The sequence below is a fragment of the Sphaerodactylus townsendi genome, linkage group LG05 (genome assembly GCF_021028975.2).
Source record: "Sphaerodactylus townsendi isolate TG3544 linkage group LG05, MPM_Stown_v2.3, whole genome shotgun sequence".
Lineage (NCBI taxonomy): Eukaryota > Metazoa > Chordata > Lepidosauria > Squamata > Sphaerodactylidae > Sphaerodactylus > Sphaerodactylus townsendi.
This window is the reverse complement of record NC_059429.1, coordinates 130,596,069-130,610,344: the sequence shown is the minus strand read 5'-3', so window position 1 is coordinate 130,610,344 and position 14,276 is coordinate 130,596,069. Positions and strand designations below refer to the sequence as shown.

Below are 14,276 nucleotides of genomic sequence, written 5' to 3'. Positions count from 1 at the left end.
TTGGTGTGGATTGGGGGGGGGGGGTAGATTTAAAGGGAGCTCTCCCTTTAACCCCCCCCCCCCCAATCCATGCCAAATTTAGGCAAAAAATACGGCTGTCAAGTCTGCTTTCCCTTTCCTCCCCCTGCTTGCCGCTCCCCCCACCTACAGGCCAAAAACGGAAAAACCCGAAAAAATGTAAAAAGAAAATCACACGAACCTCAAGGGTACCCTGGGATATGAAGAGCGAGGTCAAGGGTACCGCCATGTTGAAAAGGTTGGGAAACACTGCCTTGGAGGAAAGTAGAAGGCTTCCATGGATGGGTGTTATTTTTAAAAATGCTATTCTTGAGGATAAAACGGCTTGTAGGTGAGCTGGCGCCAGTAACCCTAAGCTGGCATGCCTTCTCACGAACGTTGGAAGATGCCTTATTCATGGTGGCGAAAAGTGCTGTCAAGTCTCGGCTGAGTTAGGGTGACCCCGTAGGGTTTTAAAGGCAGGAGAAGTCCAGAGCTGCTTTGCCTTGGCCTGTCTTGGCGTAGCAACCTCAAACTTCCTTGGTGGCCTCCCATCCACGGCTGATGTATGATCAAGATCAAGATGTATGATCCATTTATGGCTACCAACCTTGATCCTCTTTGATCTGAGATTGCAAAGGCCTTAGCAGACCAGGTGCTCGGGAGCAGCAGCAGCAGCAGCAGGCCATTGCTTTCACCTCCTGCAGGTGAGCTCCCCAAGGCACCTGGTGGGCCACTGCGAGTAGCAGAGAGCTGGACTAGATGGACTCTGGTCTGATCCAGCTGGCTTGTTCTTATGTTCTTAAGGCCACTGCTTTCACCTCCTGCATGTGAGCTCCCAAAGGCACCTGGTGGGCCACTGCGAGTAGCAGAGAGCTGGACTAGATGGACTCTGGTCTGATCCAGCTGGCTTGTTCTTATGTTCTTAAGGCCACTGCTTTCACCTCCTGCAGGTGAGCTCCCAAAGGCACCTGGTGGGCCACTGCGAGTAGCAGAGAGCTGGACTAGATGGACTCTGGTCTGATCCAGCTGGCTTGTTCTTATGTTCTTAAGGCCATTGCTTTCAGATCCTGCAGGTGAGCTCCCAAAGGCACCTGGTGGGCCACTGCGAGTAGCAGAGAGCTGGACTAGATGGACTCTGGTCTGATCCAGCTGGCTTGTTCTTATGTTCTTAAGGCCACTGCTTTCACCTCCTGCAGGTGAGCTCCCAAAGGCACCTGGTGGGCCTCTGCGAGTAGCAGAGAGCTGGACTAGATGGACTCTGGTCTGATCCAGCAGGCTCTTCCTTATGTCTTAAGGCCATTGCTTTCACCTCCTGCAGGTGAGCTCCCAAAGGCACCTGGTGGGCCACTGCGAGTAGCAGAGAGCTGGACTAGATGGACTCTGGTCTGATCCAGCTGGCTTGTTCTTATGTTCTTAAGGCCATTGCTTTCACCTCCTGCAGGTGAGCTCCCAAAGGCACCTGGTGGGCCACTGCGAGTAGCAGAGAGCTGGACTAGATGGACTCTGGTCTGATCCAGCTGGCTTGTTCTTATGTTCTTAAGGCCATTGCTTTCACCTCCTGCAGGTGAGCTCCCAAAGGCACCTGGTGGGCCACTGCGAGTAGCAGAGAGCTGGACTAGATGGACTCTGGTCTGATCCAGCTGGCTTGTTCTTATGTTCTTAAGGCCATTGCTTTCACCTCCTGCAGGTGAGCTCCCAAAGGCACCTGGTGGGCCACTGCGAGTAGCAGAGAGCTGGACTAGATGGACTCTGGTCTGATCCAGCTGGCTTGTTCTTATGTTCTTAAGGCCACTGCTTTCACCTCCTGCATGTGAGCTCCCAAAGGCACCTGGTGGGCCACTGCGAGTAGCAGAGAGCTGGACTAGATGGACTCTGGTCTGATCCAGCAGGCTCTTCCTTATGTCTTAAGGCCATTGCTTTCACCTCCTGCAGGTGAGCTCCCAAAGGCACCTGGTGGGCCACTGCGAGTAGCAGAGAGCTGGACTAGATGGACTCTGGTCTGATCCAGCTGGCTTGTTCTTATGTTCTTAAGGCCATTGCTTTCACCTCCTGCAGGTGAGCTCCCAAAGGCACCTGGTGGGCCACTGCGAGTAGCAGAGAGCTGGACTAGATGGACTCTGGTCTGATCCAGCTGGCTTGTTCTTATGTTCTTAAGGCCATTGCTTTCACCTCCTGCAGGTGAGCTCCCAAAGGCACCTGGTGGGCCACCAAGTAGTAGCAGAGAGCTGGACTAGATGGACTCTGGTCTGATCCAGCTGGCTTGTTCTTATGTTCTTAAGGCCATTGCTTTCACCTCCTGCAGGTGAGCTCCCAAAGAGCGACACCTGGTGGGGCCTACACTTGTGAGTAGCAGCAGGAGCCTTTGGACTAGATGGACTCCTGGGTCTTGATCCTGTGCTGACTTAGTTCTTATGTTCTTAAGGCCATTGCTTTCACCTCCTGCAGGTGAGCTCCCAAAGGCACCTGGTGGGCCACTGCGAGTAGCAGAGAGCTGGACTAGATGGACTCTGGTCTGATCCAGCTGGCTTGTTCTTATGTTCTTAAGGCCACTGCTTTCACCTCCTGCAGGTGAGCTCCCAAAGGCACCTGGTGGGCCACTGCAAGTAGCAGAGAGCTGGACTAGATGGACTCTGGTCTGATCCAGCTGGCTCGTTCTTATGTTCTTCTGTTCTTCTTTCTTAAGAGGCACAAAATTCCCATTGCTCGTGGTGTTGAATAGTCCTCGTGTCGCACTCCCACGAACACAACAACTTTGCCAATCTTTATTTGATAGCCGTAAGCCATTCAAATTAAGGCCATAATAAATCAGCAAATAAAACACAGGCGTTTTAAAGCTAAATCTTATGTACAAAACGAAAGAACGAAACCGTGAGAGCTGAGAAATTTGCACAATATTGCAGATTAGAATTTAGCCTTTATGCTACAACCTTTCTGCAGTCTAGGGCTCATTCCGCACATGCAGAAGAATGCCCTTTCAAACTGCTTTCGGTGCTCTTTGAAGCTGTGCGGAATAGCAAAATCCACTTGCAAACAGTTGTGAAAGTGGTTTGAAAACGCATTATTTTGCGTGTGCGGAAGGGGCCTAAGATTCGATGAGAGAAACATAAATGTGGCTGCCTTGAGTGTAACATCCTCAAAGACATCAGCCATTATAAAACACATTTTATTCTCCTCAGTACCTGATAATTTTTCTCAAATATTTTAAAGATATAAATATAAATGGGACAGTACAAGATATAATGCATTACATCTCCTATCTGATCTAAGCCAACTTTGTCATGGGTCAATGGATCCTGAAAAGATAAATCCCTGCCCCAAGGCACTTACAAGTCAAAATTTGTTGTTGGGGGGTGGGGAATAACCAGGGAAGTGGCACGCTCATTTCTACTACCGTATATACTCGCATATAAGTCAAATTTTTCAGCACATTTTTTGTGCTGAAAAAGCTCCCCTCCTAATTCTATAATGCTGAAGTGAGGTGTATTTTAAAAAATATTTTAGGGTTTTTACTTTGTTGGCTGCCAAGGGGCGCAGTTTTTAGGCTAGCGACACCAAAATTTCAGGGTATCATCAGGTGACACTCCTGATGATACCAGCCAGGTTTGGTGATGTTTGGTTCAGGGGGTCCAAAGTTATGGACCCCCAAAGTGGGTGCTCTCATCCCCCATTGTTTCCGTAATGGAAGCTAATGATGTAGACGGGGCTAAGCCCTTTTTGAGGGTCCATAACTTTGGACCCCCTGAACCAAACTTCACCAATCCTGGGTAATATAAACATTCCTCCCCTGACAGGCACCCACAAATTTCCCCCAAATTCTCCCTTTAAATCACCACCACCCGAAAGTGTAGATTTCCTAGAAGGGAGAACCTCAGGGCTTACAGAGCTAATTTATGCTTTTCTTTGAAATAAATATTCAAAAACATTTAACCTATTGATGCCCCAATTAATGTAATTTTATTGGTATCCATTTTTATTTTTGAAATTTACCAGTAGCTGCTGCATTTCCCGCCCTTGACTTATCTGCGAGGAGTCAATAAGTTTTCCCAGTTTTTTTGTGGTAAAATTAGGTGCCTCGACTTATACACGAGTATATACGGTACTTTTGTTCAAAAATTCAGGCCTTATTTTCCGATGAGGGCGGACCTACGTCTAAGCAAACAGGACTCCCCGTGTTGGGTTTACACGGCTCCTGAAACACCTCCAGTTCGCCCACATCTTTCGTGACTGAAGGAAGAGAAGAAGAAGAAGAGTTTGGATTTATATCCCCCCTTTCTCTCCTGCAGGAGACTCAAAGGGGCTGACAATCTCCTTGCCCTTCCCCCCTCACAACAAACACCCTGTGAGGTGGGTGGGGCTGAGAGAGCTCCGAGAAGCTGTGACTAGCCCAAGGTCACCCAGCTGGCGTGTGTGGGAGTGCCCAGGCTAATCTGAATTCCCCAGATAAGCCTCCACAGCTCAGGCGGCAGAGCTGGGAATCAAACCCGGTTCCTCCAGATTAGATACACCAGCTCTTAACCTCCTACGCCACTGCTGTGGTGATGTTCAGTCCCACATGCAGTGCTCATCTTTATGGGATGTCCTTTGCTTTTTATATCAGGTCAGTTCCTTGGAGGGTCAACTGAGGCTGCATGAAAGAAGCTTGGGCAAGTATGGCCGGCAGCAGAAGACGGAAGCCAAGCAGAGGACAAGATGACCCGCCCTTCTTGGTGCTAATGTGAGGAGACAGGGATGGTTCTGGGGTATTCTCCAGTGAAGGTGTGGACCTTCTGGGTAGGCCTCTGCCAAAGTCAATTTGCAGTCTGCTTCCATTGGATATCACTCCCAAATGCCCTCCAAGGAGACGTACATAGAGGCTTCCTAATCATAGAGTCGTAGAGTTGGAAGAGACCCCCAAGGGCCATCCAGTCCAACCCCCTGCCATGCAGGGACACACAATCACAGCACTCCTGACAGATGGCCATCCAGCCTCTCTTTAAAAACCTCCAAAGAAGGAGACTCCACCACACTCCTAGGTAGTGCCCTCCAGATGTTCACGAACTACAATTCCCATCAGCCTTTGCCAGTATAGCCAATGCTCATGTTGGGAGGGACTGATGGGAATTGTAGTTCATGAACATCTGGAGGGCTGCGAGTTTGACACCCCTGGCCTAGAGCATCCCAGACAAGTGTTCGTCCAGCCACTGCTTGAAGACTGCCCGCAAGGGGGTGTTTACCACCTCTGCAGGCAGCTGCTTCCACTGCTGCTGCTGCTGCTGCTGAAGAAGAAGAAGAAGAAGAAGAAGAAGAAGAAGAAGAAGAAGAAGAAGAAGAAGAAGAAGAAGAAGAAGAAGAAGAAGAAGAAGAAGAAGAAGAAGAAAAGGAGGAGGAGGAGGAGGAGGAGTTTGGATTTCTATCCCCCCTTTCTCTCCTGCGGGAGACTCAAAGGGGCTTACAATCTCCTTGCCCTTCCCCCCTCACAACAAACACCCTGTGAGGTAGGTGGGGCTGAGAGAGCTCCGAGAAGCTGTGCCTAGCCCAAGGTCCCCCAGCTGGCATGTGTGGGAGTGCACAGGCTAATCTGAATTCCCCAGATAAGCCTCCTCTGCTGTCTACAACAACAGCTCCCTGCCCTCCTTCAAATGACAGCCATTCAAAGGCTTAAAGCGAGCAATCGTCCCCCCCCCCCCCCCCCCGTCAGCCTCCTCTTCTCCAGGCTGAACGTTCCCAAGTCCCTCAACCTTTCCTCACAGGGTTTGGTCTCCAGGCCCCGATCATCCTCGTAGTTCTCCTCTGCGCCCTCTCCAGTCTCTTCACATCCTTTTCGAAGCGAGGCTCCAGAACTGCACGCAGGTGAGGCCTGCCCAATGCAGCGTACAGCGATTCGACATCTTGTGATTTGGATGCTACACCTCAAGATCGCATTAGCCTTTTTTGCCACTGCGTATATTTTTGAAGCTGGATAGCCATGGGTAGTTTCCCACCTAGATCGTGCAAATGGTAAGGCTGTGCGTTACTGTTCACAGCTGCAGGATTGGGATGACGTAGGTCAAATCCCCACTGAGCTGCTTTCCCACTCTAAATACGGTCCTTCACAGGCCCCGCCCCCAAATCTCCAGGTCTTTCCCAAGCCAGAATTGGCAACCTTAATAGTTTACAACATAACCCCCTTCCCTATCGTGCCCCCCGTTTTGCTGCTGGGAACAGGGCAGGAATAGATGGATTCCCCACATCAAACTGGGAGCCAGGGGTTGTGTGAGTTACTCTAGGACAGTGATGGCGAACCTTCTCGAGGCCAAGTGCCCAAATTGCAACCCAAAACCCACTTATTTATCGCAAAGTGCCAACAGGGCAATTTAACCTGAATACTGAGGTTTTAGTTTAGAAAAACACGGTTGGCTCCGAGGCGTGCGTTACTCAGGAGTAAGCGTGGTGGTAGTCAGTGGCCTTGCTTTGAAGCAACCGTGCAACTCTTCCAACGGGTGAATCACGACCCTAGGAGGGTTTACTCAGAAGCAAGCCCCATTGCCAGCAACCGAGCTTACTCCCAGGTAAAGGATCGCGCTTTAGTTCTTTGCATGAAAATCAGTGGGGTTTAACAGTGCTTAACAGGGTTACCTACACTGCTTCCCCAAAACTAGGTCTTAGGTTTAACCCTAACCCTAACCCTTAACAGGGTTAAACCTGCTTCCCCAAAACCTAATGCTAATAATTGAGTGCAGCGGCCCAGGTCAGCCTAGATGTGTGGGGGGAGATGGGGGCGACTGTTTTGCGTGTGCCCACAGAGAGGGCTCTGAGTGCCACCTCTGGCGCCCGTGCCATAGGTTCGCCACCACTGCTCTAGGATTTCTGTCTCTGTGCCTCTTCCCATGTTCTGCATCCAAACCCTGCCCTGAAGCTCAAAGACTCAGTGGTAGCCAAGTCAGTAGGTGTGGGTACCGGCACCTACTCCTGGGGAGACACCCATCTCATTTGTTTTGTTTTATTACAGCCACGGTGCATCAGACAGATTTATGGCTTGCCACTGATTCATGAAGTCACCTTCCGCCTGTGGGCTCGTACCGACTAACAACACGCAGCCCTTCCAAAGATGGCGTTTAACCATCCACTCAATGTGACAGTGTTTGCGAGTTAGGGCCAGATGAGTGTCTTGCGCCTGGCCGTTCACAAGTGCAGCAGCGACTGTGACCCAGACGTGTTGACAGAGAGAAATTTTTTTCTCTTTCTCACAATACTAGAACCAGGGGGCATCCATTGAAAATGATGGGGGAAGAATTAGGACTAATAAAAGGAAACACTTCTTCACGCAACGTGTAATTGGGGTTTGGAATATGCTGCCACAGGAGGGGGTGATGGCCACTCACCTGGATAGCTTTAAAAGGGGGTTGGACAGATTTATGGAGGAGAAGTCGAGCTGTGGCTACCAATCTTGATCCTCCTTGATCTGAGATTGCAAATGCCTTAGCAGACCAGGTGATCGGGAGCAGCAGCAGCAGCAGAAGGCCATTGCTTTCACCTCCTGCATGTGAGCTCCCAAAGGCACCTGGTGGGCCACTGCGAGTAGCAGAGAGCTGGACTAGATGGACTCTGGTCTAATCCAGCTGGCTTGTTCTTATGTTCTTATGTTCTTATGTTCTTATGTGTGTGAAAGCCTGACGCGTGTGATCCGAGTGGCAGATCACACGAGCTTTCAACCAGTCGCCCGTAGGACAAGCACCTGCCCTAGCCCGGGAACTGCCAACTCTATTAATGCCTGTCTTCACCCTATTATATGGGCAGGGCAATGGGGCCACCCAAGTGCTGGCACTGTCTGGGCTCCTGACAGCCACTTGGAAATGAATCAGGAATTAGAAGACTGCCGCTGCCGCCTGGTCTGTGCGCTTGTTAGCATTAACTTTGGCGCTGATCATTGTGGTAGGCATCTCTGTCACACGCGCATCGGACTCCATCTCCATGATTTCGCCCACTGCCCTTTTGAAACGAAGCAGAGGTGTGCGGTCTCCGCACTTGGAGTACTGTGTTCAGTTCTGGTCGCCACATCTCAAAAAGGATATCGAAGAGATAGAAAAAGTGCAGAGAAGGGCAATGAGGATGATTGAGGGGACTGGAGATAACCTTCCTTAAGCGAGGGAGAAAGAGGGGCTGCATGCGCTTGGGACCTTTTTTTAAGGCTCTTGGACGAGGAGGACGATCATTGAGGGGGGAGGATAGTGGATTGAAGTTCTAGTAAAATTATGCATGGTGTAGAAAATGTTGACACAGAGAAATTTTTCTCTCTTTCTCACAATACTAGAACCAGGGGGCATTCATTGAAAATGCTGGGGGGAAGAATTAGGACTAATAAAAGGAAACATTTCTTCACACAACGTGTGATTGGTGTTTGGAATATGCTGCCACAGGAGGTGGTGATGGCCACTAACCTGGATAGCTTTAAAAAGGGCTTGGACAGATTTATAGAGGAGAAGTCGAGCTGTGGCTACCAATCTTGATCCTCCTTGATCTGAGATTGCAAATGCCTTAACAGACCAGGTGCTCAGGAGCAGCAGCAGCAGAAGGCCATTGCTTTCATATCCTGCAGGTGAGCTCCCAAAGGCACCTGGTGGGCCACTGCGAGTAGCAGAGTGCTGGACTAGATGGACTCTGGTCTGATCCAGCTGGCTTGTTCTTATGTTCTTATGTTCTTCTTAGAAGTCAGGAAATCTACAAAGAAAAAGCGTGTGCGTGATTGCAAAGCTCTTTCGGGTGTCGGGTTCTGGTTGTGTTTATTCTTCTGGTGTTTTCAATCACGAGGGCTGGGAATTCACGTTCTTTTTTTTTCAAAGGTCCCCCTGCAGAACTTTGCAAGACTGCCCGCCCAAGATGATCTGTGTTGCGACTTTTGCTGTTACACATCTCCATTGCCCTTGATGTTTCTTGCTACAAAATTGGCTGAACTACGGTTCCGGTTATTTAGGCCCAGTGGGAAATCCCCCAACTCAAGCCTCAGTCTCCTGCCATCCAGAAACGGAAGAATGGGAGATAAATTGGCCTCAGTAGTGACACTCTAGGTATCTCCTCGGTCTCTGCAGAGTCTCCTCAGTCTCTTCTCACAATACCAGAACCAGGGGGCATTCATTGAAAATGCTGGGGGGAAGAATTGGGACTAATAAAAGGAAACACTTCTTCACGCAGCGTGTGATTGGTGTTTGGAATATGCTGCCACAGGAGGTGGTGATGGCCACTCACCTGGATAGCTTTAAAAAGGGCTTGGACAGATTGATGGAGGAGAAGTCGATCTATGGCTACCCATCTTGATCCTCCTTGATCTCAGATTGCAAATGCCTTAGCAGACCAGGTGCTCAGGAGCAGCAGCAGCAGAAGGCCATTGCTTTCCCATCCTGCATGTGAGCTCCCAAAGGCACCTGTTGAGCCACTGCGAGTAGCAGAGAGCTGGACTAGATGGACTCTGGTCTGATCCAGCAGGCTAGTTCTTATGTTCTTATGTTCTTATGTTCTCTGTGGTCTTTACCATAGATTGAGGCAAATTCCTAGAATGCCTCCTGCATGTGTAATCACATTCTTCCCAACTGCGCCCTTCCCTAACCACCAAACCTCAAATCTCCCAGCACTGAGCACAGCTACAGCTTGTACAATGCCTGTTGATATGTGTGCCCCTTTGTGTTTGTGGTGGTAGTGGGGAAAATTACTATCAATTCACAGCGGACTTATGGAAACCCAGTAGGGTTTTCATGGCAAGAACAGAACAGATGTGGTTTGACCATTGTCTGGCCCTCTGGGGCAGAGAGAGGTCTGAGAGAACTATGACTGGCCCAAGGTCACCCAGCTGGCATATGTTGGAGTGCACAAGCTAATCTGGTTCACCAGATAAGCCTCCACACCGAGCAGGCTTCATGAGGAGGAGTGGGGAATCAAACCTAGCTCTTCAGATTAGACTGTGTCACTCTTACCCCCTAGAACCGTGGTGGTGAACCTTTGGCACTCCAGATGTTATGGACTACAATTCCCATCAGCCACTGCCAGCAATTGGCCATGCTGGCAATTGGCCATCCTGGCAGGGGCTGATGGGAATTGTAGTCCATAACATCTGGAGTGCCAAAGGTTCGCCACCACTGCACTAGAAAAAGAGAAGAAGAGTTTGGATTTATATCCTCCCTTTTTCTCCCATAAAGAGACTCAAAGGGGCTGACAATCTCCTTTCCCTTCTCCCCTCGCAACAAACACCCTGTGAGGTAGGTGAGGGTTGACAGAGCTCCGAAGAACTGTGACTACCCCAAGGTCCCCCAGCTGGCATATGTTGGAATGCACAAACTAATCTGGTTCACCAGATAAGCCTCCACACCTCAAGTGACAGAGCAGGGAATCACACCCGGTTCCCCAGATTAGAGTGCACCTGCTCTTAACTGCTATACCACCCTTTATGCTTCCACTGCAACAATTAGTTTTTGTAGACATTTTGCCAAAAAAATGTCCCTAAAAAGGCTGTTGTGGATTTTTCGGGCTGTGCGGCCATGGTCTGGTTAGTTTTAGCTCCTGGTGTTTCACCCAAATCTACGGCTGGCCCCTTGAGACATCCCTAAACATCTTGGGACTGGCTTGTCTCAAGCAACCACTTGGGCACCGGAAACCGAGGGGAGTAGTTACACAGGAGAAGGCAACAAGCATTTCTGGGGCTCATAGTCACATCCCAAGTTTGCCCCCCTACCACCCCTTCCACCAGGGGCAGGGCCTGCGTGACACTCCCCTTCCTCTTGACTCCCAGCTAGTGGTGATGTGGGTTGGGGAAGCCAGAAGAATCCTAGCAATGATGGAGCTCATCTCCCCCTCAGTTGTAGGTCATGCAAGTTCGGAAGGCTCCGAGCTGCTTGGGGCAGCCACATGTCCTCAGCCGATCCTCGTTCCTGACTTCAGTCTCTGTGTCATCCTCTTTAGGTCATTCCAAGGGATGGTCAACTCGCCGTTCGGTCGGGAAAGCCTGTTTCCCTCCAAGAGAGACCCCCTGCTACAGCGTCACTGCCCGGCCCCCACTGAATCATGGGTGTGCCCCCAGGTCACCTGTGCTTCTCAGAACCCCTCCCCTGCTACACTGATAGACCCCAAACTTCTCCCGTTCCTGCACTCTGGAGTCCAATCCCTCTCGTCCCGTGTCTCAGAAGGAACTTCTACGCTGTCTTGCTTGGGGAACGACGGCAGCGGTCTTCCGGATCCGTCCCCAGAAGGACGCTTCCCACACACCCCATCTTGACGTGGACCCCCCGTTTTGGAATAAATAATAAGTGACTACTTCGCTTTCTACCTGACGTTCCAGACTGGTCGGCCTTTCAAAGACAGGCTCTGAAACGTGGTATCTCCAGACGCCGCCGAGGAAACATTCGGGCAGAGACGGAGTTCGCTGCGTTCTGCGAAAATTTCGAACATTCGAGAAGCCGAAATGAGAAAATCGTCAACTGGGTTGTAAAAAGAAGCAGGTGAAGGCCTACAATTGAGGAAAGGGACAAGAAGGGACCCGTCTGTAGGAAATTGCTTCTGCCGTTCCTGGTGTGCAGTGACCTACGTTTGGAAAAAAAAACCACCCGGAAATAAGGTTGATTGAATTTCCCCGGAGGCTGCCGCCTTTATCAGTCATTTGGAGACTCTTGGCAACACCTGGAATAAACACCTGCCCGGAACGTATCGTCCTTTGCTGTCGAATGCTAATGATGACGGACATGCTTTTCCTTGGGCTGTGTCCCTTCAGTTTCCTCGGCTCCTTCCACGAGAGAAATCTCTAGCCGCCTCGACGGCACGAGGTTTTTAATAACACGGTGCACGGAAAGCACAGAGGCCTCTGCGAAATGGCGGAAGGAAATTGCTTCTAAGTATCTGTTCTCAGACCAGATTTCCTGGGTATAAGCTGTGCTCCTGTGGTGTGGTGGTTAGGAGTGGTGGGCTGTGATCTGGAGAACCAAGTTTGGTTCCTCACTCCTCCACACGAGCGGCAGACGTTTATCTGGCAAACCACATTTGTTTCTCCATTCCTACACATGAAGCCTGCAGGGTGACCTTGGGTTAGTCCCGGTTTTCCGAGAACCCAGTCAGCCCCACCTACCTCGCAAGGTGTCTGTTGTGGGGAGAGGAAGGGAAGGAGTTTGTAAGCCGCTTTGAGACTCCTTACAGGAGAGAAAAGTGGGGTATAAATCCAAACTCTTCCTCTTTTGAGAGTTGGTGCTTATGCCCAGGAAATCTTGTTCGTCTTAAAGATGCTATTGGACTCAAATCTTGCTCTCCCGTGGGAGACCAATGTAGCTACCCAAGATGGCTACCCAACTGCTCTTGGATGTGCATTAAATCCACATTCCAGTCTGGCAGCCATCTATGCCAGAGGTGTCTAACCTATGACCCTCCAGATGTTTATGGAATACGATTCCCATAAGCTCTGCCAATTGGCCATCCTGGCAAGGGCTGATGGGAATCTTAGCCCATGGACATCTGGAGGGCTTTAGGTTGGAGACCCCTGATCTACGCTGTGCCCGTCCCGTTTCAACCTACAGACAAGAAATGGAAAACTCAATCCACACAGAGTAGGAAATAAACTTTTCTTTGTTGCATCAATCTTGTGTTGACTGGATCATGCGGCGTCCTTTCCGCATCAGGGCCAATGAACATGCCGGGGTTGAAGGTGGAAACGAATCCCAGGTTGGGCTAGCGGACTTTGCCCGGATCACTGCCTCCCTGGAATGCGAAGTCCGGGATTCGCGCATCCCCCCCACCAACCCGGGTTTTACAAGAATCGTGATTTGTGCGATTCTTTGGTTTTAACGCGCCTCACAGCCACAGCCGAATGAACGGCCTCGGGTGGGAGGTGCATTATGTGTCTGCGCTTTTGGGGTTTTTTTTTTACTTCCGGCTGACATCTGTGGAGCCACGCTGACAACTCTGGCATCAGCAAGGCTCTGGGGGTGCATGGGTGCCTCCATGCAGAGCTGCGCATCGGTGGGCGGTAGGACAAAAAAACCCCACACACCTCCGTGCGAAGGCACTGTGGTGACCCGTGTTAGCTCCAGGGCCGCCCACATGGAGGTGTGTGAATGGCCCGGGTTGCGCCAGGCTCATGTACCCCGGCTGCCCCCACTTAGTTTTGGCCGTGCAGAAAGGGCGTATGACCCACTGGTCCTGCTAGCATTCAAACAACTGATGCACAAACAAGGGAAGTGTTTGTATCAGTGCACCCCACAGCTGTCCCTGTGGAGTGGAACTGCCACGGCTTGCCTCAAGGAACCCTGGGAAATGTAGTTCTGTGAAGGCGCTGAAATAATTTGCGGCACCTTCCAGAACGATGCTTTCTGAGGTCATTTGGAAAAAGCCCTGCTCATTAAACTGGTCTCATGCCTGTAATGCAGATGTCGTTCAAAGAGTATGATGGGGTGGCCAACCTATGGTGCTCCCAGATGTTCGTGGACTACAATTCCCGTCCATTGGCCATGCTGGCAGGGGCTGGTGGGAACATCCATGAACATCTGGAGCATCATAGGTTGGCCGCCCCTGGAGTAGGACACGCATTACACTAGTGAGCTCCAGGATCATCCCGTACACTTGTCCTGAAGTGCCAACCAATGCAATGTATCCGTCATTTGTGTTTATTGCACCAACTCCGAAGCTGAGATTAGAAAGACACACGAATGCAATTCTTGAATTTGATTTATGGTGCTGTTTTGCTATTTTGAGGTGCTTATTTTGTAAAATAAACAATGGTGCTACAATATATCCTGTGTTGGCTCAGTCACTGTCAACTCTTGGACTAGGTGGTGGCGAACCTTTGGCACTCCAATTGGCCTTGCTGGCAGGGGCTGATGGGAATTGTAGTCCATAACATCTGGAGTGCCAAAGGTTCGCCACCACGGGAGGATCACATCCTGGGCTGTATTGGCAGAAAATGGTGCCCCGGTCAAGCCCTACAGCTCTCCCAGCGAGGTTCAGTGGTTAAATTCAGGTGCACTCTGATCTGGAGAACCGGGTTTGATTCCCTGCTCTGCCACTTGAGCTAGGGAGGCTTATCTTGGTGGGTAGAGGAGCAGCAGTGGCGTAGGAGGTTAAGAGCTCATGTATCTAATCTGGAGGAACCGGGTTTGATTCCCGGCTCTGCCGCCTGAGCTGTGGAGGCTTATCTGGGGAATTCAGATTCGCCTGTGCACTCCCACACACGCCAGCTGGGTGACCTTGGGCTAGTCACAGCTTCTCGGAGCTCTCTCAGCCCCACCTACCTCACAGGGTGTTTGTTGTGAGGGGGGAAGGGCAAGGAGATTGTCAGCCCCTTTGAGTCTCCT

The 14,276-nt window shown here is 50.6% G+C and overlaps 1 protein-coding gene across 2 annotated transcripts in view; it reads left to right on the top strand.

Annotated features, from left to right (window-relative positions):
* LOC125432965 (peroxidasin homolog) overlaps window positions 1-13,714 on the top strand; it is a 51,251-nt gene extending 37,537 nt beyond the window's left edge. The window contains exons 14-15 of one of the 2 annotated variants that reach the window (XM_048497167.1): window positions 4,598-4,714; window positions 10,906-13,714. In XM_048497167.1, the coding sequence (XP_048353124.1) occupies window positions 4,598-4,693 (96 nt within the window). In that variant the 3' untranslated portion in view covers window positions 4,694-4,714; window positions 10,906-13,714. Of the gene's footprint in view, window positions 1-4,597; window positions 4,715-8,798; window positions 9,109-10,905 lie in introns of those variants that run through there. The other variant, XM_048497168.1, reaches the window with a different exon arrangement.
* The last annotated feature ends 562 nt before the right edge of the window (window positions 13,715-14,276 follow it).